The sequence below is a fragment of the Podarcis bocagei genome, assembly GCF_964188305.1.
Source record: "Podarcis bocagei genome assembly, chromosome: 12".
In the NCBI taxonomy this organism is placed as follows: Eukaryota; Metazoa; Chordata; class Lepidosauria; order Squamata; family Lacertidae; genus Podarcis; species Podarcis bocagei.
In genome coordinates this window covers 25,030,218-25,057,594 of record NC_138137.1, presented here as the reverse complement: position 1 = coordinate 25,057,594, position 27,377 = coordinate 25,030,218, and the positions used below count along the sequence as shown (strand labels likewise).

The following is a 27,377-nucleotide window of genomic DNA, read 5'->3' as shown; positions in this document are numbered from 1 at the left end:
GTTGGACGTTTATACCTGCGCCACTCCCCCCCCCCCCGATTCTTTTGGATGCCATCTTCAATCAGCTCCAGGCAGCAGCGCTTTTGATTGCCAGGGATCAGGCCGGGAATTATGGGAGTTGTAGTCCAGCTTGTTGTAAGGGGAAACACAGGCCAGTCTGTCTGATACTTCCCAAACGGAAAGTGCTGTGGCAAGTCATGAGAACCAGTAGCTGCGGTTGTGGAGTTCCTTTGCTTTTATGTGGTGGATTGTGAAGTGGTTCTGAAGAGCCTCTTTGTGTCCTAAAAAACCACCCTGATCCTTGAAATAGTCTGCTCATAGGAGGGCTGGAATGTGTGGAGTCGACATGGAGATAAACCCCTCTCCCAAGATAGTTCATTTCATAGATGTGGAACCACCAGAGCCGGCCCGCCCATGAGGCATGATGGACGACCTGCCTCAAGCACTGGAAGTGAAAGAGGCAGTGCTCCAGCCACCCCACTGCTTCCGCCACTGAGAGGGAGGTGTTCTGGCACATGGCATTGCTGCTCATCTGGAGTGCCCTGGCGGAAGAGTATGTGTGTGTTTGGTGGGATGGGGTGGTGGGCAATTCCTGTTTTGCCTCGGGTGGCAAAATAGGACGGGCCACCCCTGGGAGCCACTATCCTCTTTCCACGTCTCCTCTTTCCACAGAAAGACATTAGGAAGAGCTTTCCGATGGTTAAGAGCTGTTCAGACTTGCCTTGGAAGGTGGCAGGCTATCCTCCACTGGATATTTTTAAATACAGTTTGAATGTTAGGGATTCTCCCCCCTGTATAGGGGGGAGATGACCCGTTGGGTCCCTTCCCGCTCTACAGTTCTAGGATTCTATCTATCTACTGTTTTGTACAACCTCCCTGCTCTTATGTTAAACTGTTCACCTGAGTAGACCTCTTCTTCAAGGGCTCAAGGTGATGTGTCCGTCCTCCCCCCCCCCGCTCTCAGTTTTGTCTTCACAAGAACTCTGTGAGGTGGGTTTTATCCAAGAAGTTCAGGATGGTATATACATCTACCCTCCTCATTTAATTCCCACAACAGCCCTAAGAGGTAGGCTAGGCTGAGGCAATGGGTGGCCCAAGATTTGAACCCTGGCTCCTAGGCTCTAGTCAAACACTCTAACCGTTAATCCACCTGCTCAAAAACCTAGATCCTGCTCCAGTCAGGCAGGTATCAGACATCGATATAAACTTAATTTCAGTCCAAATGCCAAAATATATGTTATCTCTTAATGATTTGCTTTATCCCAGCTTGCTCGATGTTCAACAGAGATTAAGGTGAGGCAAAACAACTAATGTGTGAGTCAGCCGCAGTGACCTCTGCGTATTAAAATATTTTCTGTCTCTACCATTTGATTTTTGTGGAAGAAAATTAATTTCTCCCATATTCTCATACTCCATTTACAAAGAAGAAAAACAAGACACAGGGATTGAATCTCATGTTAGGCATACACAGAGAAGACTTGTTGAAATGAGAGGATAAGAGTAACTTAGGTTTATTAATTCCAGTGGGACTACTCTTGAGTAAAACTTAGTTGGCTCCAATGCATTTCATTATGTAAGAAAGAATCCTATCTACCAAAAGTCTGACTAAGTTTCCGGAAAAGAAAAACATTGTGACACTATTCCAGTGACTATCCTGGTTCTCTTTTCCAGCTTCTTTTGCCTCCGGGTTAAACTCAGTAGTCAGTCATTTTGCATATGCACAACAACAACAATTAACTCCTGGGTAACTACTAAAGGAATGTGTGAGTGCTAATTGCCCGTGTGTCAGGTGGATGCATGATAATGAATCAGATCATCTTTTTAGTATCTTTGGGCGGAGATAGTGTGTTGAGAAATGGAAGTGGCCCTCATCCAAAAAAATTATTTTGCCAGGGGTTCCAAAAACAACATCCTGGAATGTTGTAAGAGTTGTTTGTCTTCGAAGGATTTTCACAAAACCTTTTAGCCCTTGCCGGACCGGTGTGGCGTGGGATGTCTTTTCTGTTCCAACTCTTAGCAAGCGGGAGGTTTAAGCTGTACATGTGCTCAGGAAATGCATAAAGAGAATTGCGCTGGCATGTTTAGAAACAAGTGGAACACACTCCACCAATGTAAATAAATAAGTTATTATAATGACAATTAACTCCTTCTAATTATTCATTAAACAATTTACAGTGGTACCTCGGGTTACATATGCTTCAGGTTACATACGCTTCAAGTTACAGACTCCGCTAACCCAGAAATAGTACCTCGGGTTAAGAACTTTGCTTCAGGATGAGAACAGAAATCGTGCTCTGGTGGCGCGGCAGCAGCAGGAGGCCCCATTAGCTAAAGTGGTGCTTCAGGTTAAGAACAGTTTCAGGTTAAGAACGGACCTCCGGAACGAATTAAGTATGTATCCAGAGGTACCACTGTATTGCATTTCTACTTCTTTCCTTCAAGAAGACAGGCATTGCCCTTCCACTAGATCTTCTTGGCAGTGGTCCCGATGGGTAGGTTTGACTGAGAGATAGTGACTTTCGTAGTGTGGTTTGTGACTGTGTGGGAATTTGAACCTGGGTCTCTCTGCAGGGTGGCGCTGTGGGTTAAATCACAGAGCCTAGGACTTACCGATCAGAAGGTTAGTGGTTAGAGAATGATGGGCAAGGACTGCAGAGAGACCCAGGTTCAAATTCCCTTGAGGGGGTACTGAAAAATTGGAGAAGGTGGGCATTTATTGCAAAAGAAAATGTTCTTTTGGAGAAACAACAGTAACCTACAGTCGTACCTCAGCTCCCGAATGCCTTGGGAATTTAACGCTCCGGTTCCCAAACAATCGAAAACCGGAAGCGAGTGTTCAGTTTTCGAATGTTTTTTTAGAAGCCGAACATCTGGCGTGGCTTCCGCTATTTTTTCCAGCATGCTTGTGCAATCAGAAACCAATTGGAAGCCGCACCTTGGTTTCTGAACATTCTGGAATGGATTCCGTTCGACTTCCGAGGTACGACTGTATTTTGCTTCACACTCAGAGATGTAAGGATCATCACATTTCCAACATTATATAATCTATTATTATTAAAATTGTAATAATAATAATAATAATAATAATAATAATAATAATAATAATAATAATAATAATAATAATAATAATATAGTAATACTGGGACACGGGTAGCGCTGTAGGTTAAACCACAGAGCCTAGGACTTGCCGATCAGAAGGTCGGCAGTTTGAATCCCCGCGACGGGGTGAGCTCCCGTTGCTCGGTCCCTGCTTCTGCCAACCTAGCAGTTCGAAAGCACGTCAAAGTGCAAGTAGATAAATAGTGACCGCTGCGGAAATAAATAGGTACCCGGAAGCTGTACACCGGCTCCTTTACCTAATGATAATACTGGTATTAATTCTAATGCTGAAACACATCTTACCTTTATAAGGTAAAGGGACCCTTGACCATTAGGTCCAGTCGTGGCCGACTCTGGGGATGCGGCGCTCATCTCACTTTACTGGCCGAGGGAGCCGGTGTACAGCTTCCGGTTAATGTGGCCAGCATGACTAAGCTGCTTCTGGCAAACCAGAGCAGCACACGGAAACGCCATTTACCTTCCCGCAGGAGCAGTACCTATTTATCTACTTGTACTTTGACGTGCTTTCAGACTGCTAGGTTGGCAGGAGCAGGGATTGAGCAACGGGAGCTCACCCCGTCACAGGGATTCAAACCGCCAACCTTCTGATCGGCAAGTCCTAGGCTCTGTGATTTAACCCACAGCGCCACCCGCGTCCCTCTTACCTTTATAGGTAACCAATAATTATGTCTGAGGCCACATCTGCACCAATACATTTAAAGCACTACTGTACTGCTTTGACAGTTCTGCCTTCCCCAAAGAATCCCAAACCGGAGTGGTGTAGTGGTTAAAGTTTTTGGCTAAGACCTGGGAGGCCAGGGTTCAAATACCCGCTCTGCCATGAAGCTATCTGCAGTTGCTAAACTTGGAAGGATAGGAATCGTGTGCTAGCCTCCACCCTCCATTGAAATGCAAAAGAGAGCGGCCTAACCCCTAAGTTCATTGAGCTATGGTTCATTGAGCTAAATTCAATGAGCTATGGAAGGATCTCTCAATCTCCCTACATCCTTATGTAATCAGGGCAACTTACTGCAAGTCTTTAACCAGCAATACCAAGAGCCCTGTGCTTGTCTGTCATCACCCTTACCCCCAAGAACCAAACGTACCCATTGACTGACGCTTTCTGCTTTAAACTGTTTACAGTACTGAATTTTACATTGTTGTTACCTGCCCTGGGTCCTGATGTTAAAAGGGCTGGCAATGAATTCAGTAAATTATACCGATGACGATATTGTTCCTCTGGCATCTCTTTGTTCTATTGTAAAACTGTGTACAGCAGATTATCCTTGTTCTTGTTTCCAGTCACTATAACTTCTTCTGAACCCGTGAAGTGAGCGTGTTTTGAGGAGAAGTCTTGCTAGCATTCTCAGTGCCCCATAAGAACTGTCTCAAAACTCTCAGAAGGCCATTGAAGAAAAGTCCTGCTATCAAGGCTGTTTATTTATTTGGTACATTTACATTCTACCTTTTCTTCCAAGAACCTGTACATGGTTTTCTTCTCTCCCTCCCCCTTTTTTAAAAAAAATCCTCACAACGATCTTATGGGGTAGGTTAGGCTGAGAGGCAGGGACTGTCGGCATGCAGAGGGCCGGGAGGCCAGGTGGCTAGTCCCAACTGGGCCGTCTCCCTCCAGTCTTCCCGCTTCGAAGACCATCGGCATCTGTTCCGATGTAAACCAGCGACCCAGACTTCAAAGCCAGGCACACTATCAGCAGAGCTAACTGCGCACACAGAATAGGCGCGAGGCTTGCGAAAGCATACTACAGCTACAGATTTATTAATCATAAATCAGGACAACGAAACATGTCTCTCTCTCGTCTTCTGAGAGAGAACGGGCAAAGCAAAAGCTATACACACAATGGAAGTTCCCAGCAAGCTGTGCTGGAATGTAAACAGACATGTGACGCGCAACAGTTCCACACGTCTGCTCCTTAGGGTGGAATAGAAATGTTAACAGGGACTGTCCCAAGATCACACAGCAAGCTGCATGGCTGAGTGGGGATTCAAACCCTGGTCTCCCGGGCCTTAATCCAACCATCCAGAGATGGAAACTAACCGGGTGCCAGTCACGTTTCACGACAGGCCCAAGCAGCCTTTTGCAAGGAGTTGGAGATGTCTGGTCGCCAACATGAAAAGTTTGGAAAGATCTGTCTTACAGGAATATAACTTCATCTCCTCTACTTGTGCTGGACCCCTGAAGAGGTGCCAAATGACAGAATCAACAGTTTGGCCACTAGCATCTCCATCTGGCTAGCTGTTGCAGCTGCCAGGCAGCTGGCTTGTGGGGCAGCACAGCTCCAAACAAAAACACATTTTGGTTCTGCACAAGCCAATTGATTTGCGCAGGAGCTTTGCACCCAAAGACAGCTGCACAGATCAGCTGGTCTGTGGGGCACCTAGGCATTCCGTTGTGGTGACTGAAGCTGAGGTTTAATTTGCCATTTGGCTCCCAGCTTTTAAATCTCAGTTTCTAACACTCTAACCATCACACACTGTCTCTCGCATCTTGTTTTTCAGCATAGCCAAACAGATGGCTCTGAGAAGCCTATAGGCAGGATATTTCTGCCTAGCAGATCCCTTTTACTGCATGCTAAGAATGTCCAATGCCCATTTTCTAGATCTGCATGCTTTTTGAAAGCTGACCTGCAGGGCAGCTCTGTGCCTTGGCTTTGCTCCTGGAAAACCCTGACTTAATGCCTACACACCAGACTCTTACAGCAGAGCTTTCCAAACTAAATGTTGGCTGCATTGCGCAGGTGTGTCACACAAGCACTCCCCACGCACCTCCCAGGGCTGGAAAGGGGTTAGTTTAACCCAGGCATAGGCAAACTCAGCCCTCCCAAGATGTTTTGGGACTACAACTCCCATGATCCCTAGCTAACAGGACCAGCGCTCGGGGATGATGGGAATTGTAGTCCCAAAAACATCTGGAGGGCCGAGTTTGCCTATGCCTAGCTTAACCTCTGGTTTGCTAGTAAAACTGAATTACTGTGTCACGAAATGATGCATGTCTAAAAAGTGCGTCATCAACATGAAAAGTTTGGAAAGATCTGTCTTACAGGAATATAACTGTCTGCTGCCTTCATCTCCTCTACTTGTGCTGGACCCCTGAAGAGGTGCCAAACGACAGAATCAACAGCCTTCTCATTTGTTGCTCTTAGCCATTTCTAGGCGCAACACCCGTGACTTTATTTTAAGCCTCCGTTTTCCTATGCTGTTCTTTCGACTTCATTAACTCCTGCACCCAGCTGCAAACGGGCAAGAGTGTGCTTGATCCCGACTTCCGGTCGGTGCCAGCGCTTAATGGCGGTCCTACCTCCGAGCTCCGGAGAAGGACTGCTTCGCAAGTTCGGGTCTTACCCGCTACGGCGAGCGGGGGACCCCTAAAATCCCAGGCGCTGAAGCCTGAGAACAAGGAGACTCGGTGGGCACCTTCGCGCCCCCCGGTACCGTGAAAGAGCCTTTTTAAAGGCTACGGATCGACATCGGGAGAGAGCGCGGTGCTGAGAGTCGCTACCCAGCCTGCGAAGTGAAGCCGCGTCGCCATAAGCGGAGAGCGCCGATTCCTTCCTGAAAAGAAAATTTGGACTGAATTCCCGTGAGTAAGAGCTGGAAAACAATCGGGACCCTTTAAATTTCAGAAATTGGGCTAAAAACGGGGAGATTTAAACAAAGGAAGTCTGCCTCCCCCCGACTGCATGAAAGTGAAAGCAACGGAACTCTAAACTTGCATCCGTTTAGACCTGCTCTTTGATCATATAAACCGGACATTTAGACCCTTGATCTCCCCTCTAGCAAGCAGGGCAGAGGGGAGGTGAATTTGACTAACAATTGCATGATTTATTTGGAGGAAAAAACCTCTGCCATCTCATCTATTTGAAAACTTGAAACGGTCTGCCTTTTTAGTACACTGATCTGACTTTTTCCTGTGAAGTGACACTTTGATACAAAGTTTCCACAGTGCCTGACTTTTGTATATTATAAGAAGAAACAGTATAAACAGTATATTGGGCAACTGTGGCAATTGGAAGTTATAAGACTTTAGCAACATTGACTTTGACTGTGTTAATCTCCTTTCTTTTTACATCTTGGACTGTCTCCTTTGTTCTTGTATTTGGAAACTTCCTTCTATGGCCATTTTGATTTGCTCCCTCTAGAGGATAAAGTAAAGTCCGGCACGGCTTAAGACAGTGGAATTTTCCAAGGGAGAATAAATCCCGTGGGAATTGACCTTGACATGAGTGGACCACAAGAAGAGATAGTTACAAGAGCCAAGATCAAGCAACAACAACAACAACAACAGTTGCAGCTGCAACAAGCAAAGAAAAGAGGCTCAATCTCAGGCGCAACAGCCGGATTAGCTGGAACAACAGGACAAGACAAAGGAGCAGCCGTTTCTATGGAAGCTGTGACAGAAGCCTTGCTTAAGATAAACCAGACTCTGGAGTCTCTGACAAAACAGACTTCAGAGAACACACAAAAATTAACAGAAATATCAACAAGATTAAACCAGAATACAGAATCTATAAACAAACTGGTCGAGGAAAACGCCACCACGCGTCAGATTGCCGAAGAGGCCAAAGCCACTGCTGGAGAGACGCAGGAGAAATTAGAGCCACTTGCCAAGAAGGTCTATGAGCATGATGCAACTTTGGCCTTGTGGGAGTTACAGAGGAAAGAGAGAAACTTAAAATTAAGACTGATTCCGGAGAATGAAAGAGACAACCTTGTGGAATATTTGACACGGGAGTTTGCGGATTGCTGGGACCTTGAGGAAGACGAATTCAAAATCACAACTGCCTTTAGACTGGGTAAAAAGCAAGATAGAAAGACACCGAGAGATTGTCTGATCACACTCAGATCTAAGGAGGAAAGAGATAAAATTTTAGGACTACACTTTGAAAAGGCCTTGCAAATTGGAAATTCAGCTGTACAGATCTTTAAAGACATACCAAAATACATTTTGGATTTAAGAAACTTCTACAAGGACTTGGTTCTTTTGTTAAAGAAAAATTCTATCCGCTTCAGGTGGGAGTTCCCACAAGGACTGTCATTCGACTACAAGGCAAAGAAAGTGAAAATAAAGACAATTCAAGATAAAGACAAATTTTTGGCAAGATACCAGGAGGACCTACAGAAGGGGACTGTGGACGTACTTGCAGAACAGAGGAGAGCACTGGATATCCTGAATCTCTCGTTTGGACAAAAACCACCACCATCAGAAGAAGAGCAACAACTTGGAGCTGTTGGAGGAGCCTTAAGAAAATAACAAGATGGCTTTGCAATTCCTTAGTTGGAATTGTAATGGACTGAATGGGCCTTTGAAGAGAAGACAAGTATTTCATATTCTGAACAGAGAACAATTGGACTTGATATGTTTACAAGAAACTCACATAACCAGAGCCCACAGGAGATTACTCACAAATAAAAGGCTAGGACAAGAATTTATTTCATCAGACAAAGTTAAGAAGAGAGGAGTGGTAATATATGTGAAGGAGAAATGGGCTCCAAAAATGATATTCAAAGATGAACAAGGGAGATATCTGGCTGTGGAGATACAAGTACAAGGAGAAAAATTTCTAGTTGTTGGAATTTATGCACCAAATGAAGGCAAATCTGACTTCTTTAAGAGACTTCATGAAACTTTGACGGACTATCTGGATTACAATATGATAATCATGGGAGACATGAATGGCGTGGTCTACACTAATATGGACAAGGCACAAAGACTAACAGTCACTAAAGAAGGGAGACTCCCTAAGACTTTTTTCGAAATGACAGAAAACATGGACTTGATAGACATTTGGAGAACAAGGAACCCTCTGGAGAGAGAGGGAACCTTTTTCTCCCAAGCAATGATGACCTGGACCAGAATTGACCAAATCTGGGTTACTAGTGGACTGGCTCCAAAGATTAAGAAAGTGGAAATCTGCCCAAAAACTTGCTCCGACCATAACGCCGTGAAGATGGAGATGAAACTCACAATAACTGGTCAATTTAGATGGAGAATGAATGACACCCTTTTTCGAGATAAGGAGATTCTCACGAAGGCCCAAAAGACCCTAAAAGACTATTTTGAAATAAATTTGAGGGCCGACGTGGAGAAAAGAGTGATCTGGGACGCAAGTAAAGCGGTTATGAGAGGATTTTTGATTCAACAAAATTCAATAAAGAGGAAAAAACAAAATGAGAAAAAAGAGAAGATCTTGGAGATGATAAAGGAAGGAGAGAGGAAATTAAGAACAAAACCAAAGTCTCAGGACATTTTAAGAGAGATCAAGTTATATCAAACTCAATATATGGAATTGATGAACCAAGAGATTGAATGGAAGATAAAGCAAATGAAGCAAAAGACTTTTGAATCAGCAAATAAATGTGGTAAACTTTTGGCATGGCAATTGAAGAAAAGGCAGAAACTAAATACAGTTACAAGCCTAGAGGTGGATGGAAAGAACATATCTAAACCCAATGAAATTAGAAATTGCTTTTTAAGTTATTTCAAAAAACTTTACACCCAAGGCCCGCAAAATGAAGAAGATATAGACAAATTCCTTGGAAGATATGGATTACAAAATATCTCTCAGCAAAGTAAGATGGACTTGAACCAGAGAATCTCAGAACAAGAGATAGAGGCTGCCATTCAGAATATGCAACTGGGCAAATCTCCGGGACCAGATGGACTGACTTCTAGATACTACAAATCGCTGAAGGAATGGCTGATTCAACCACTAAGAGAAGTTTGTAACGAGATTCTTGAGGGAAAAAGGGCACCTGAATCGTGGAAAGAGGCATATATTTCACTCATACCAAAGTCAGAGACTGAAAAGACCCAACTCAAGAACTACCGCCCAATATCACTCCTTAACGTGGATTACAAAATTTTTGCAGACATTTTGGCAAAAAGATTTAAAAGAGTTTTGATGGAGAAGATTCATAAAGACCAAGCAGGCTTTCTCCCTAAAAGACACCTAGCAGACAATGTAAGGAATGTAATAGACATCTTGGAAAAGCTGGAGGTGAATATAAACACTAAAGCAGTATTGATCTTTGTGGATGCGGAGAAAGCCTTTGATAACATCTCTTGGAGTTTTATGAGGAAGAATCTTCATGGGATGGGGGTAGGCCAGGGTTTTGAGAACGGTATGGCTGCAATATATTCTGAACAAAAAGCTAAACTGATTGTAAATAATGTTGTGACTGAGGAACTTAAGATAGAAAAAGGAACACGACAGGGGTGCCCAATTTCCCCATTACTTTTCATCTCGGTTCTGGAGGTGTTGCTGAATATGATAAGAAATGACCAGCAGGTCAAAGGTGTGCAGGTCGGAGCTAAACATTATAGTTAAGAGCGTATGCAGATGATCTAGTATTGACTTTGCAAGAGCCAAACACTAGTACGAAAAGGGTCTTAGAAATAATACAACAATTTGGCCAGGTAGCTGGATTTAAGTTGAATAAGCAAAAAACTAAAGTTTTAGGGAAAAACCTAACAGATATGGAAAAGGAGAAATTTCAGGAGGAAACAGGTTTGACAGTGGTCAAGAAGGTGAAATATCTAGGGGTTTATTTAACACCTAAGAATGTCAATTTGTATAAGGACAATTATGAAAAATGTTGGTCAGAAATTAAAAAAGATCTAGAAATATGGTCAAATCTGAAACTGTCAATGTTAGGCCGAATTGCAGTAATTAAAATGAATGTATTGCCTAGAATGTTATTTTTGTTTCAGACCTTGCAGATTCTTGACAAGATGGAATGTTTTAAGAGGTGGCACAAAGACATTTCAAAATTTGTCTGGCAGGGCAAAAAGCCCCAAATTAAATTCAAAATACTGACTGACGCTAAAGAAAGAGGGGGCTTTGCCCTGCCGGACCTAAAATTGTACTATGAGGCAGCAGCTTTTTGCTGGCTGAAAGAATGGATGCTCCTCGAGAACACGGACATCTTGGATCTGGAAGGTTTCAATAATGCTTTTGGTTGGCATGCATATCTTTGGTATGACAAAGTTAACAGTACTTTTAAAAATCACATTGTTAGAAAAGCATTATTTAATGTTTGGATAAGATATAAAGACCTATTGGAAAATAAAACCCCTAGATGGGTGTCACCAGTGGAGGCTAAAGCAGTGAAGAAACTCAATATGGAGGTCGGATGGCCGAAGTATTGGGAAATCTTAGAACAGGATGGAGACAAGTTTAAACTACAAAGTCAGGAGAAATTGAAGCACAAAGTAGAAAATTGGTTTCAATATCGCCAAATAATGGAAATTTTTAAACAGGATAGGAAAATCGGTTTCCAGGTGGAGAAATAAAAACTAGAGACCGAATTGTTAGAACCCAATACTAAGAATTTATCTAGAATGTATAACTTGCTGTTGAAATGGAACACACAGGATGAAACAGTTAAATCGGCTATGATTAAGTGGGCGCAGGATGTTGGACACAACATTATGTCAGATGACTGGGAATGGTTATGGAACACCGGTATCAAATTTACGGCATGTAATGCCTTAAAGGAAAACATTATGAAAATGGTTTACAGGTGGTACATGACCCCAGTCAAACTGGCAAAAATCTACCATTTGCCCGATAATAAATGTTGGAAGTGTAAAGAGACTGAAGGTACTTTCTATCACCTTTGGTGGACATGCCCGAAGATAAAGGCCTTCTGGGAAATGATCTATAATGAAATGAAAAAGGTACTTAAATGTACATTTCCTAAAAAACCAGAGGCCTTTCTCTTGGGCATTGTCGGCCAATTGGTGACAAAGAAAGATAGAAATTTCTTTATGTATGCCACAACAGCAGCAAGAATACTCATCGCAAAGTATTGGAAGACACAAGATTTACCTACTTTGGAAGAATGGCAGATGAAAGTGATGGACTATATGACATTGGCTGAGATGACAGGCAGAATCCGTGACCAACGAAAAGAGACGGCGGAAGAAGAATGGAAAAAATTTAAAAGCTATCTTAAGGACTACTATAAACTGAATGAATGTTAAAATGTTGTGGTTGCCAGAAGCAATAGGGTACAGGGATACAAGGTTAGACAATAAAAGAGGACTAAGATGACAGAGATTAGAAAGTAACAATTGGGAGTTGCTAGTTTAAATATGGACATTGGGATGCAGAGAGGGGGGGTATGGGGAAGTCCAAGAAAAGAGGTTTATGAAAATATCTTTGAAACTATTCGTGTATGTCTGTCATTTTTTGTGTTTGTTTGTTTTTCTTAAAAAGGCTGTAAAACCAATAAAAATTTATTAAAAAAAAAAAAAGAAAGTGTTTCTCAGGCAGCTAGTCCTAGTCTTTATAACCCTGTACCTTCTTCCAGAAGGCAGAAGCTGAAAGAGATCATTTCCGGGGTGCGCACTATCCTGCGCTATCTCTGCAGCTTTCTTGTGGCACCTGGAAGCATAGATTTGATCCAAGGTGGGAAGAGTGCACCCAGTAATTCTCTCTGCATTCTTTACAACCATATAAAGGGCAAAACTTGCATCAAGTTAGGACCAATGCCTAAGCCAATACCGCTCATCGCCTGTAACCAATAAAGTTGTGGCTTAATTTAGCCCATTAACCTTAAAAAAAAAAAAAAAAAAGAGTGTGCTTGATCCCTTCAGAGCTTGTTACTAAGTACACATGCATTAAGCCCGCATTTGCAAAGAGCACAACAGAAGACTCATGCAGAAAAGCTTTCTGCCCTGCCCAAATTGCCATGTAGCTTGAAAAACAGTATTGAATGTGGCCTATTCCCAGGCTCATCTGATGTTGAAAGGAAGCCCCATTATGTGGTCTTCCCTAAGAAAGTTGCAAAATTGTGAAAAATTTCTTCTTTTGATGATTGCTTTTGTCTGGGCGCACGCTGAACTTCCTGATTCTCAACTTTGGGCAATGGGATAAGAATACAGAGGAAGGAAATGCCTTGCCCTGTATTTTCATAAAGATTGTGAGTTATTTTGGAATTGCCAAAATGTTACATAAGTTTCTTCCACCATTAAATAATAAAAGAAAACAAGAGTCAATTGGTTGCCACATCCCGGCGTGCCAAGTCCCGTTTCATTTTCATTTTTTGCAGCAGAAAGTGTCACTGTCAGCACACCCTTGGAAATTCCTTCCTGATCCTGGAGGAATTTTTGGGGGGAACATGCTAACTCTAGGCTGCCCAAGGTTGTGCCGATCAGTTATATGTAAGCAGTGTGGGGTTTTGCACCATGTAAACTTGCTTTTTAAATGACCTTCCTTAAACTGAGTAAATTCAGTTCATTATTATGAATGAGGGAAGTGGCTTCTTGGAAATGTTCTAATCGGTGGTCAAGGAAGAAACAGCCATCTAAAAGATGCTTTTTAACAGCACGGCTTTAGCAGGAGCATGGAATAAAATTTGAGAAGTAGTTTGGCTCTAGAAATCCTATAAAATGGCAGAGTTGCGCTCTCTCTCTCTCTCTCTCTCTCTCTCTCTCCCCTGAACCTCATAGTGCCTGTGACCTCCCATAAGGAGTAGATCCTGCCCCAGGTCAAGGAACAAGTTTTTTTCTCAGCAATGCACCTTACCTTATGTCAGAGAACCATAGTTAACTTCCACAAGCAGAACACAACAGAAGAGGATGTAGAAAGGTACAGAGAAGGCTTAATTAAGCACACCTCTTGATTGCCCTTGCAAGGCTAATGCAATTTTAGGCAGCATTAATAAGACCATCAGGAAGCTCTTCCAGTGCTTGACCCAAATCCACCCTTCTATTAGACCTGACCCTGTCCTCTGGGGCACAAGGGAACAAGTCTGTGCCCTCTTCTGTGTGTCAACCATGCAGCTATTTGAAGAATGCCGTCATGTCCCTCCTTCAACCTTTCCTTCTCCAGGCTAAAGATACTCAGTTCTTTCCATTGTTGCTCATAAGAATTGCTTTCCGTTGCCGTGCTTCTTGTTGTTGTTGCCTTCCTCTGAACCCATTTCAATTTGGACAAAAAGATCACATTCAATACAGCTCAGTGGTAGTAGTAGTAGTTTTTGTTCTTGTTAATCTGTTTTCAATGTTAATTACTTAGGCTTTCCACTTTTATTTTTTAGATAGACTTCACATGCAGTTTGCAAGATGACGCCAAAGCATGAAAAACAGGTAAGTGCTTCAATTTCTGCGTGTGTTGCTTTCTTAGTTTGGAAGGGGGTGTTTTCCTAGAAATACGGAACTTTGTTTTATACTACTAAAAGCAGAAATGTTCTGCAAAAATGCTTCTGCGTTGATCAGCCACTATTCAGCGAACAGCTTTCACCTTGGGTGTGACTATATCACCAACCAGCACTGAGTAAACAGGGCAGCTTATATCTGGGGTAGCATCTTAGGAGACAAAGTAGGTTGTGCAATTGCTGCAATGAAGAGATGGCAGAAATAGTCCCCCTGGCTTGTATGTTGTAATGTGGCGCATGGGGGAAGTCCCAGGTATCTGGCTCTTTTGCAAGCAGGGGTCACAACGAAGGACAGTTCTGCTGACATAGGCTGTTCCTCAGTGCTTGGAAGCAAGTTTGGAAGACCTTTGACCCTTCAGATGCTGCTGAACTACAGCTCTCATCATCCCTGGGCATTGGCCCTGGTTGCTGAGGTTGATGGGAGTTGTAGTTCAGGACAGCCAAAGGTTCCCCACCTCTGGCTTATAAGAGCCATGTGTACAGGCTGGTTCCCAGACAGGAATTGACTCCTGCTATCTCCTCCTTGGTCCTTTTAGCTCAGTGTGACATGGCAGCTAAGCCAAGGTTAGACTCAGAGTGTCGTCCAACCTAAGGATTGTGGTTAAGGAGGGGAGACCTTAACTGTGATCCCGGATTCTTGGATCTCTTGCTAAGCCAACCTTTGGCTTGGCTGCCATGCTGTGTTGAGCTAAAAGGACCAGTGACGGGAGCGAGCCAGCAGTAAATTACACCAAGGAAGCTGGAGTTGACCATTAGCAAAAATAGGACCTGCACAGGAGTGTCAGGCCTAATGAGCACAGCAACTCATCTCCGCCAGGACTTGCCCCCTGAAGCAGTTGTGGAGACGCCTGTGCCTCTTCACCAGACGGCCTCATCTCTGCCTCTTGTCTTCCCTCCTTTCCTGCTTCTCATTCTGGACTTCTCTCTGCCTCAGACCTCCCCCCCCCCCCAGTAAACCCTGCTGCCTCTTCAGCTTCCAACACTACCACCTCCCAGTCTGCTCCCTCTTCTCCCTCTGACCACTCATTGCTGTCCCACCACCACTCTCTGAACTCTGAGCCTTCGCCAACTGGTTCCTCTGCATCCAACCAGTCCGTGACAACCAGGGAGGGCTGCAAACTCCTCCCCCAGGACCTAGCTCATTCACACTGAACCATGGTTTAGTGTGAGACAGTAGTTGTTCTCACACTAAACCATGGTTTGGCGTGAACACAACTACTGTCTCACAGCCTAACACATCTCAAAGGATTGTGAAGATAAAAGAGGAGGCCATGTATATCACATCAAACTCCTTAGGGGAAATATTGTCAATGAATGCATCTCATGCTTATGCACAATCACGACATGTGCACCCTCTGGCTTATCCTGAGTCAGGCCAATCATTCATGTAGATCAGTGCTGTTTCCTTTGATTGACAGGGTCTGTAGCTCCTAGAATGAGGTCATTTTCAGCTTGACTTCTTGACATCCTGCTAACTGGAGACTTAGGGGGCTGAATGTGTGCTCTCCCATTGATCAGCGGCCCTGCTAATTGTCGCCAACATTGCTCTCACATGGGCTTTAACGAAGAGGAAATTGGGAGCTTCGTTTCCCTCATCAAAACAACTTTTTGTGTGCAAATAAGCCTACAAGGAGGGAGTCCCAAGTTGCCCTTGTTAAATGTTTGGGGCCAGGCAACAGCCAACAGCCTTTAAAATGCAAAACCCCTGTTACATTATTGCTGATGAATCTTCCCATTAAAAAGGCATTGGAATAGAGACACAGTGGCATTAAGAAGAATTTGTAGTTCATTCATGCAAGCAGCAAATGTAGAAATAATACGTATATATATGGGCCTGGTGTTTTATTTTTTTAATGAGCCCAAACCAAATGGACACTTAGGTTCAATGAGGCAGAACCAAAATCACATGCTGCTAATGGCAAATAATGTGGTTATAATTGTATACGGAGCGACACCTTGATGTTTCTGAGAATCTTTAGGACTAATGTTAGGGACATAACAATGCCAATTTATTGTGAGCTGTTGGTTCAGTGAATGAAAGTTAGCATGAAAAACAGCTGTCTGTCTTTTAAAGTGGGTGGGAATCATGGGCCCCAGGTCCTCTCCAAACCACACCTCCTTTCTAGCCAGTATACCTTTAGGAGTGTCTCCACCCCCATCGTTCAGCCTGGACGCTGAAGTCCAGCTCCAATAGCCTTCTGGCAGTTCCCTCACTGTGAGAAGTGAGGTTACAGGGAACCAGGCAGTGGGCCTTCTCAGTGGTGGCGCCTGCCCTGTGGAGCTCCCTCCCACCAGATGTCAAGGAAATAAACAACTATCTGTCTTTTAGAAGACATATGAAGGCAGCCCTGTTTAGGGAAATTTTAAATGTTTGATATTTTATTGTATTTTCAATTTTTTTTGGAAGCCGCCCAGAGTGGCTAAGGAAACGCAGCCAGATGGGCGGGGTATAAATAATAAATTATTATTATTGCCACACCCCTCCCTCCCAGCCTTTCCGCCCTCTGAGTGTTTTTGCTTGATTGAAATGTCTCCTTGAACTCATGCTTCTTGCTTGTCTGGCAGGAAGATAAGAGAGAGTCATAGGGCCTCATAAGAGAGAGTCGTAAAAACAAACCTACCAAGATGAAATTTACATTTTCTGCACTCACCCTTGCCTCTGGCTCTGGCCTCCAGAATGTCCTCAAGGCAGCACAGTTCCCAGGTTGCAAAGGATTACTGTATTTTGAGGGAAGCAGGAATTTTTAACTTTCACTTTTCATTTAAGGTCCTGCTCATTAGTGGCAAGCTTGTGGGGAAATAATTGACATGGAATCCACAAACTGAGTTGCTCTTTGTACAGCAGGTGTAGTTTGGGGAAGTTAGCAAATTTGAAAATTGCACATTGAAATGTTTCACACGGCTGAGAGACGGGCTGCCACTTCTCCATCCCGTTTCAGTGGCCTGCTGCTTATGGTAGTAGCTGGCCAGTCCACTTCCCCTCTGCTCTAATGTTCTCACACCCCAACCCCCAATATATTGACCTCCAATTGGTGACATGCTAGGCGTTCCACCACCCCCTTCTTGCCCACTTTTTTGGTAGAGAAACACCCCCTGGCTTGATTGGGAATTGGGCTTGGTAAACAGGAAGACGAGAAAAAGTAAATATCTGGATTGCTCCAGATTGTGCCTCCAGTGATCTTAGGAGTGCGCTGAAGTCTGCACATTTTCTATTTAATAAAAATATTAAACTAACCCAGAAATAGTACCTCGGGTTAAGAACTTTGCTTCAGGATGAGAACAGAAATCATGCTGCGGGGGCAGCGGGAGACCCCATTAGGTAAAGTAGTGCTTCAGGTTAAGAACAGTTTCAGGTTAAGAACGGACCTCTGGAACGAATTAAGTACTTAAACCGAGGTACCACTGTATTGGTTAATTTTTCCAATAAGGCTGTTTCCCATACTATGTGATACCATTGGTCCATGCTTAACTCCTGACAGGTCTCTCCAGTGTCTGACTATGATGCTTCTGGCTGCTGAGAGTAGGTGGGTTATGAGCTCTTTATAATGTGAGTGGGCATTATTATCTTGGAAGGTGCTTAGTAGGGCCCATTCTGGGGTGACTTCTAATACTTGCTTAGTTATCTTGCATATTTCTTATATGACTGATGCCCAGAAGAGTTGGATTTCAGGACATTCCCACCACATGTGGAAGTATGTGCCTGTGGGGGTGCATCCTCTCCTGGAGTCTGCACATTTTCTAACTGGCTGCCAATCATCCAAAATCTGACTAAGAGTTTTCCGGGTACTGGAGCCTGCCTTGTGCTGTCCCTTCCGCTGACCTGGCCACCACTCTGTTCTGTCCCTGATGTGTCTCCCTACTATGGCAGTACTGCAGCAGGTGGCGGGGGAAATGTAATTTTCCCAGGGCTCAGGTGCCATGGCCTGGGGAAATTATATTTTTCAGGGTACCAAAAGCTAGGCTTCTTGGTGTGGCCTCAGTTGGCAGAGAATAACTTCTCCTGGCTACCCAAAAGTTTCATATCTGAGTCGTTTTGAACTTGGGTCTGCTCAATTCATGTGCATAACTCTGCCCATTATGATATCTCTTGAGCTGCTAGGGGAAGATAAGGTGGCAGCTAGTTCTGTTTTTCCCCATTGCTAATTGTTTCTCAGATTACTCAGTAGTTTGTAGCTCCATGAATCTGCAAAACACAAGTCTATGTATCATCTGTTGTTTCCTTCTTTCTTCCATTTCTTATAATGCTTACTCATTGCAAATTTAATATTCTTCCTGATATTATTTTTCCAGTGTGTGTGTGTGTGTGTGTATAGCCATAGAATACTAATTTTCACATTCTAGTCCAGTGTTTCCCAAACTTTGGTCTCCAACTGTTTTTGGACTAAATGCCCATCATCCCTGACCGCTAGTCCAGCTAGCTAGGGATGTAGTCCAAAAACAGCTGAAGACTCAGGTTTTCAAAACACGGTTCTAGATTGTCACTTAGCTGTTATTGCTGCTTATAGCCATAGATCATCACTGAGGAACCTGTGTGGCCCTTCAGATATTGTCGGACTACAGCTCCCATCATCCCTGGCTAGGACTGTTAGGAAAAGGAGAGCCATTGTTTCTGCACCTCTGCCATAGATGCATAATCTACTAGAGAGCTCCTCAGCGAAAGTGTGTGTTGTTCTGAGTGCTTGTTCTAGAACATGGGTTTTCTCGAAGCACAGAATGGCAACCATCTTTCTCTTTATCCCTTCATGGATTTCACAGCCTTGCTAAAATCATTGTAGCAATAGTGGGAATAATGTGCTAACCTCTATTTCCTTAGAAGACTGGGGAAGCAAGGCGGGAGGGGAATTCCTCTTGAGTAACAAAGAATTTAAAATACCACCTCACTTCTGCCCCCTCTCTCGATTTGGGTATTGCTGATTGCCACCATTCAGTTCATTTGCAAAACCTCGTTTTTATATTAGGTACTGTAATTTATGGCAAATAAAATAATCAACCAAGGTCATGCAAATATATTCTCTATTCATTTTATGAAAACATTCTAGCTGGCTTTTCTATGCCAAGTGTACTTAAGGTTTAGAGAACCAGTTTGATGTAGCTGTTAGTGCTGGACTAGGACCTGGGAGTGCAGGGTTCAAATCCCTTCTCATCCCTGAAGTGAGCCAGCTACTATCTCTCAGCTGAACCTACCTCTCAGGGTTATTGTGAGGATAAAATGGGGAGGGTGAAGAGCCATGTACACCATCTTGAGCTCACTGGAGGAAAGGTTTAGGGAAGCTTTTAATGTTTAATAGGTTATTGTATTTTAATATTCTGTTGGAAGCCGCCCAGAGTGGCTGGAGAAACCCAGCCAGATGGGCGGGGTATAAATAATAAATTATTACTATTATTATTATAAATGTAATACTAGCACTCCCTGTGGCACCTGTCCTAAAAGACCTACATTGGCTCCCAGTACGTTTCCGAGCTCAATTCAAAGTGTTGGTGCTGATCTTTAAAGCCCTAAACAGCCTTGGCCCAGTATACCTGAAGGAGCGTCTCCAACCCCATCGTTCAGCCTGGATACTGAGGTCCAGCTCTGAGAGCCTTCTGGCGGTTCCCTCACTGTGAGGTGAGGTTACAGGGAACCAGGGGCAGTGGTGCCTGCCCTGTAGAATGCCCTCCCATCAGATGTCAAGCCAGAAGACATCCGAAGGCAGCCCTGTTTAGAGAAGTTTTTAATGTTTGATGTTGTCACTTTTTTATTATTAATATTCTGTTGGGAGCCGCCTAGAGTGGTTGGGGATACCCAGCCAGATGGGCGGGGTATTAATAATAATAATAATAATAATAATAATAATAATAATAATAATAATATCATAGTGTGTCTGGCTGTTAACGAGAAGGTTGGTGGGTCAAGTCCATCCAGGGACGGCTGTGGGTAGGATTCCTCCATTGCGCATGGGATTGGACTAGATGACCCTTGAGGTCCCTTCCAACTTTACAAGTCTATGATTCAAGGAACATCTTAGAAATCATTTCCCTCGTGCTTAAACTGGGCTCTGGAAAGCAACTGGAGCCAACAAGATTCCGCAAGAAAAAACTCTAAAATGACCAGTTTGGTAGTCCCAGTAAAGATATTGCCTAGCTGTTTAATACCCCTCTTAAACCATTGCCAAATATTTTTAGCAAACAGGCAGCGTGTTATTTGGTTTACCAGTGCCAGGATGTCTGTGTCACCAAGAAGGTTTTGGTGAATCTCCACTGTTAAGTACATAACTATCTGCATTGTCTGCATTTCATTTCCCTCTGACCTCACTTTTTTTGCACAATATTTTCCCCTCCCCAAATCATGTCTGTACCTATAACTCAGGATGTACCTATAACTCAGGATAACATTCCATCCATCTGATGAAGTGGAACACATGCACAATCAGTTGGTTAGACTTTGTTGTTGTTTAGCCATTTAGTCGTGTCCGACTCTTCGTGACCCCATGGACCAGAGCACGCCAGGCACTCCTGTCTTCCACTGCCTCCCGCAGTTTGGTCAAACTCATGCTGGTAGCTTCAAGAACACTGTCCAACCATCTCATCCTCTGTCGTCCCCTTCTCCTTGTGCCCTCAATCTTTCCCAACATCAGGGTCTTTTCCAGGGAGTCTTCTCTTCTAATGAGGTGGCCAAAGTATTGGAGCCTCGGCTTCAGGATCTGTCCTTCCAGTGAGCACTCAGGGCTGATTTCCTTCAGAATGGATCGGTTTGATCTTCTTGCAGTCCATGGGACTAGGTGCCTCAAAAGCTATTTCTTGTTTTTTTGCTGCCCAGACTCACTTGGCCGCTCTTCTGGAAATCCCTTTCATGTATCTGGTGAAAGGAGGTTGTTGCTTTGGTTAATCTCTTGAGAAGCCACAACAATCCTTTGCTGCTTTTACTGTGCACACTTCTAGAATTCGCTCCCACAGTAAACAGTGACGGCCACCAGCTTGGACAGCTTTGAAAGAGTTTTATCTCACGGAAGATAAGATGTTCAGTGACGTATACTAGTAGCAGGCACCGCTAAAATTTGGGGTTGGCTTTTACAGCCCAACTCTCCATCAAAGGATTTAAGTGTCCCCTACGTCCATTATCTTTATTTTGCAATAGAATTCCCCCGCCCCCTTGCAAGGAGGTGAAGACACCAAACAAAGGCGTGCAATAAAATTTATTATTATTATTATTATTAATGGCTTTTAAAGACTTTAGAAATTGCCCAGCCCCTTCACCAAAGACCACCCAAAGCATCACACACGTTACAGAAAGAGGCAGGCTACAACAGTTTAATAATAGTATTATTTATATGCCGCCCATCTGACTGGATTGTCCCAGCCACTCTGGGCGGCTTCCCACAAAAAACAGTAAAACATAATACAAAATCAAGCATTAAAAGCTTTCCTGAAATTTTGAGATTGTAGCTTGTCTCATGTCTGACAAGATCAGTCAGGATAATGGTCACTGATTGCATTACCTGGCCAAGGCGGCCATTCTTTTGAGATGGTAAATACCTTAGTTCTTGAATCCAGATCACAGACCTGCCCTATTCATAGACAAAATAAACCCTCAAGAGACAGGATTTGTAAGGGAAAAGAACCACCAGGAGAGGTTTTCCCAGTCTATTTCCTTGGGCAGAGGAAATATTTGGGGTCGTTAAGAGTCAAGATGATGTCAGGATTGCTCTCCTGTGCTATTTCAGACATGTGGTTTATATACATATGTAAGTGTGTTTACCTTGTGCACTTAGGATCACTTGATCACTTGACCTTAGAATTCTTAGACAGCTGAGTACCAGTTGCTGGAAATCACAAGTGGGGGAAATGTTTTTGCACCCAGGTCCTGCTCCCAGACTTCCTGAGAAGCACATTTCCTGACGCTAAGCACATTTACTAGGGTATAAGCCCTTTTAAACACACTAGGACTTCCTTCTGTGTAAATGTGTGTAGGATTTTGCTGTAAAATTGTATTTCTTAAGAAGGTAGTCTTTAAAAAAAGAAGTAGATCTGTTGCTTGTTTAAGCACTGGATATGGGAGAGTGAGAAGGACAAAGGATCAAGGTAAGAGAGAAAGCAGAGAGAGAGTAAATACAGAAACAAAAAGCTGCCCAGCCTACGAGCAATAAAAACAACATGTATGAAAGAGAAAATACCTAGCTAGGGCCCTTTGAAATGAAATGGGGAAATTCCAAGGAGAAAATCCCTCTGTGTGTTTTTCCATAATGTGTTACCTGGTGTGGTTTCCTGCATTTTTCACCTCAAGCTAAAACTTCATACAGCAATAGCGAAGGTTGGCAATTGGTGTTGGGGTCTTCCTCTGGAGGGTGAAGGCACTGCCTGCCTAGGAAGGCAAAGGCTGGCTGCACTTCTTCTGCTCTATGGTTTGTTCTCTAGGATGGAGTTGTGGTCGGTGTGGGGTGGGCGGGTGCCAGTGCTCACCTGATCGTCCCATCACTGGCATCGCTGTATCTTACTGGGAGGTGGAGGAGCGAGGTGGCAGCAGGGTCCGTGTTGTGCAGTCTCACCATCAAGAGCACTGGTGTGTTTACACCATGCTAACCTTCCCTGTCTCTTGGGTAAGGCATAGCAACTCCCATGATGGGAGGTCAGGTAAGGGGGAAGAGTGTTGTGCAAAAATAGAGCCGTTATAAGTTGTATGTAAGTCATAAGCCAAAACATTGTCCATTACAGTGGAACTTCGGTTTTCGAGTGTCTGGGAAGCGGAACAATTTGGAACACGAACGCCGAAAACCAGAACCCGCCGCTTCTGTTTTCGAATGTGCCTTGGAAGTTGAATGGCTTCCACTGCATGTTTTTCCATTTTTTCAATGGATTTTGCCGACCACCCATGGATCCTTGGTTTTCAAACGTTTCGGAAGTCGAACGGTCTTCCGGAACGGATTACATTCGAAAAGCAAGGTTCTACTGTACCATGATTTGGCAGAAGCTTTCTTGGTTAACCTAGAGCATTAGGCTAACATTCAGATTGGTTTTATATTTGAAAAGCAAAATACCTTTCTCTTTCTTTCTTTCTTTCTTTCTTTCTTTCTTTCTTTCATTCATTTCATTGTGCTGGGGAAAGGGCATAGAAGCCTTTGACAGTGTTCTGGTTTGTCATGTAAATAAAAGTTGAATTGTCCCTCTTGCTTCATCTGGACTTTCCCTTTAGATAACTTGAAGCCAGATCATTTAAATAAAAAGGTTGGGCCTGTCAAGATTAACTAAAAGTCTGTGGCCTCCAGGCAAAGGTTTCTTTTGATCTCCTGCCCCCTCACCCCCACACATCCCAATTATCTTTTGTTTTCTTTAATGAGGCAATTTGTGGGTGAGCAATTATATCCACAAACTGATAGGTTTGAGCACTAAACTCAAAGCTCAAAGAACGGACTTCGCCCTGATATGAGAATATGGATAACGTTTTCATGTGCTGAAAGGAATCTGTTTTTCACTGGGTTTTTCTCAAACTGTGGCCCGGAAAGGTGTGTGGGGATGGAAACCCAGAGGGGAATGGTAGCATCTAGAACAGGCATAGGCAAACTCGGCCCTCCAGATGCTTTGGGACTACAACTCCCATCATCCCTAGCTAATAGGACCAGTGGTCAGGGATGATGAGAATTGTAGTCTCAAAACATCTGGATGGCTGAGTTTGCCTGTGCCTGATCGAGAAGCAGATGGTGCCTTACCCCTCCAAGACCTCCGTAAATTTCAACGGAATTTATATTGCCCTTTCCTGGGGAACTGCCTCTGTACCAGCCTCTTACTTGCTCACAGGAGCTGAGATGGCTTTTCACCAAAGGGACTAAATTCTGTACAGTTGATGGAGTTTAACAAATGTTATGGGGTTCAGTATGGGCCGGCTCAGCATTGCCATTCTGGATCACCAAAAATAGAGGATCTGGTATGCTTTTTATTGGGGTGTCCTTTCTATTGAGATCTGAGGATCTGCTACCTTGAGCCCCTTAGTGTTGGAATTACTAATAATAGCTCTCCTTTCAGCATTCTTTCTGTATTTTTATCTTGTGAACTGCTTTGAGATCTTTGGATGACGGGTGATCTATAAATCATCATAATCACCACCACCACCACCATCATCATCAATGTGTATTGGCCAGAGAAGATTATTATGTGACATTTAGGACTGTGAAATTTGTTCCATTGGCTGTAGGGAGGCGGAAGACACTTCCCATTTGAGATGATAATGAATGTTAATACATGTTGATCAGTAGTAATAGAATAATTTTAATGATATTTCAGTATGGTTCAAAATATTTTGCATGCACCTGCTTTGTTATTACTGTTTTAATGGTATGTGTGAATGGCCTGATTGACTTTAACGAGCATTAAGCTTTGTGAATCAGGGCATACAGCACGGGTGGCACTGTGGTCTAAACCACTGAGCCTCTTGGGCTTGCCAATCAGAAGGTCGGCAGTTCAAATCCCTATGATGGGCTGAGCTCCTGTTGCTCTGTCCCAGCTCCTGCCAACCTAGCAGTTTGAAAGCACACCAGTGCAAGTAGATAAATAGGTACTGCTGTGGTGGGAAGGTAAACAGTGTTTTTGTGTTCTCTGGTTTCTGTCAGGGTGTTCTGTTGCGCCAGAAGTGGTTTAGTCATACTGGCCACATGACCCGGAAAGCTGTCTGTGGACAAACGCTGGCTCCCTCGACCCGAAAGCGAGATGAGCACCGCAACCCCGTAGTCGCCTTTGACTAGACTTAACCATCCAGGCATCCTTTACCTTTTACCACACGTGTCAGTTCCCATGAAAGAAGGCTCCACTTAATTAGATCTGTTCATTGTCATGTGGGCACTGGTCCTATGCACAGGATGGGAATAACTCAGGCTTGCAACCTGACACATTGGAAGCTACCTTATACGGAGTCAGAGCACTGAGTGACCTAGCTCAGTGATCCCTACAGTGTCATCAGCTCTATGGGGTTTCAGACAGGGATATTTCCCGGTCCTCCCAGACGATGGCAGGGAGTGAACCTGGGACCTTCTGTGTGTGATCTATCACTGAGCTGCAGCCTTCCCCCACAAACCACTGAGCTATGGCCAGGGGCGAGCTAATCCTCACGTTAGAAGAATTTGGGTCTTGTTCCTTTGAACAAATGCTTCTGTTTGAACAAATGCTTTTAAGCCGCTGCTTTGCAGTGTCAACCGAGGGCACTCTCTGCTCCTTTGAGTTTCATTCTTCTTAAATTGTTTGCTCAGCAACAGCGACACAGGTGGGCTTTTCTAAGGAGACTCCCCACCTGTTCGGCAGCAGCTGTTGCCTGCATAAACCGGACAGAAAATTCCTGAAACTGTAGCTTAATAATCACACATTGGTTCGCTGGAAATACACTGTATTATTCAATTTAGAAATTCCCCTTTGGCGAGCTGACAAGTAGTTTTTCCGGACATGTGCCACGGGCAGGATGAGTCATGGCTTTTCATTTTACTTCCTTATTTCTCCCCCCTCCGGAGCCCTTATTTAAAGTCTGTGACATTGGCTAACGATAACAGAAGTGGCTTGGGAACGGCCTCCTTCAAAACTCTCTTAGAAGAAGCATTCTTAACTTGCATATTCACCACTTTTTCATTATTATTATGCGCTTGCAGGAATTTGTCACGGTCTTGGTGCGAGACCCTCGGATAAAAAAGGAAGACTCCTGGCATTCACATATAGACTATGAGATCTTCATTCATGTAAGTACACCAGCTACAGGGGAAATGCTTTTGCAGCACTTTTGCCCATGTCCTTTGATAGCTATGTACATATGCAAACTGTGCCTTACAGCGCATGAGACAAGCGGTGTCTTTAAACTGGTGTGTGTGTGTGGGGGGGGGGTGCTAACCCCCAGTTCAGGGGCCCGATCAGCCCCTCAAGCCCGTTTTTCTGCCACCTTCCTTCCCAGTTCCACCACTTTTGGTGGCAGCAGGAAAAGGAAGAGAGAAAAAGAAGACACAGCACTGTGGCGGTCGCTGTCTTGACGCACACAATCCTTTCCCTGGTTATCAGCTCTGATGTGATGCTTTTGGTGGCTCCACATGCCCTTGAGGTTTAGCTGTGGTCTCAAGCCTTTATTGTGGCAGGCTCTGACCTGTGGAACTCCTTGCCAGTAGAAGTTTGGCCATACAATCCAGAAAGGGCCTCTGCCAGCCAGTTCTTAACCCAATGGTGTCTGACATTTTTTTTATTGCAATGTTGTGTTTTTAGTCTGCGTGCTGCCTTGTGATGTTTTCTACGAAAGTGCCAATTATGCTGCTGCCCAGTATAACTGAAGGAGTGTCTCCGCCCCCATCGTTCAGCCCGGACACTGAGGTCCAGCACCGAGGGCCTTCTGGCGGTTTCCTCACTGCGAGAAGTGAAGTTACAGGGAACCAGGCAGAGGGCCTTCTCGGTGGTGGTGCCCGCCCTGTGGAACACCCTCCCGTCAGATGTCAAGGAAATAAACAACTATCTGACTTTTAGAATACATCTGACATTAAAACATTAAAACATCAAACATTAAAACTTCCCTAAACGGGGCTGCCTTCAGATGTCTTCTAAAAGTCAGATGGTTGTTTATTTCCTTGGCATCTGATGGGATGGTGTTCCACAGGGCGGGCGCCACTACCGAGAAGGCCCTCTGCCTGACAGATGACCCCTCAACCTCTGTTTAAAAACCTCCAGTGGAGGAGAAGCCACCACCTTTCTTCAGATGCAGAAAGGTATCTGAAGTTAAAAAGAATACAATTAGAGTCCTTGGGAGTGTTGTTTTTTCTACTAAAACACAGACAGTTTTATTTAAGTACATAGGGACTCTGTCTTACTCCAGGCCCACACTGGGGAGAGTGCTGTTTCGAATAACTTGATATTTTTGTTAAGGCAGTTTATTATTGGGTAGTTATTGAATCCTGTACCCTAGTTTTACTTGCTGCAGATGTAATGGCCAAGTCTGAAGGCTGCAGCCACCCTTTTGAATTTCCACCCTATTGTCTGAATCCACATACCTGCTCTTTTCCCACACGTCAGTTCTTTTCATCCGCTCCTGGTTTGTGCAAATTACAACTTGCCCAGATCTGATTTCTTGGCATAAATTGGGTGGAAAGGAAGTGTAGCATTATGCACAGAAG

At 44.0% G+C, this 27,377-nt stretch overlaps 1 protein-coding gene across 3 annotated transcripts in view; it reads left to right on the top strand.

Annotated features, from left to right (window-relative positions):
* SNX10 (sorting nexin 10) overlaps positions 1-27,377 on the top strand; it is a 53,627-nt gene that overhangs the window by 7,852 nt on the left and 18,398 nt on the right. The window contains exons 3-4 of one of the 3 annotated variants that reach the window (XM_081164963.1): positions 14,168-14,212; positions 25,881-25,967. In XM_081164963.1, coding sequence (XP_081021089.1) covers positions 14,189-14,212; positions 25,881-25,967 — 111 coding nt within the window. In that variant the 5' untranslated portion in view covers positions 14,168-14,188. Of the gene's footprint in view, positions 1-14,163; positions 14,213-16,329; positions 16,338-25,880; positions 25,968-27,377 lie in introns of those variants that run through there. The other 2 variants (XM_081164962.1, XM_081164964.1) reach the window with 2 other exon arrangements.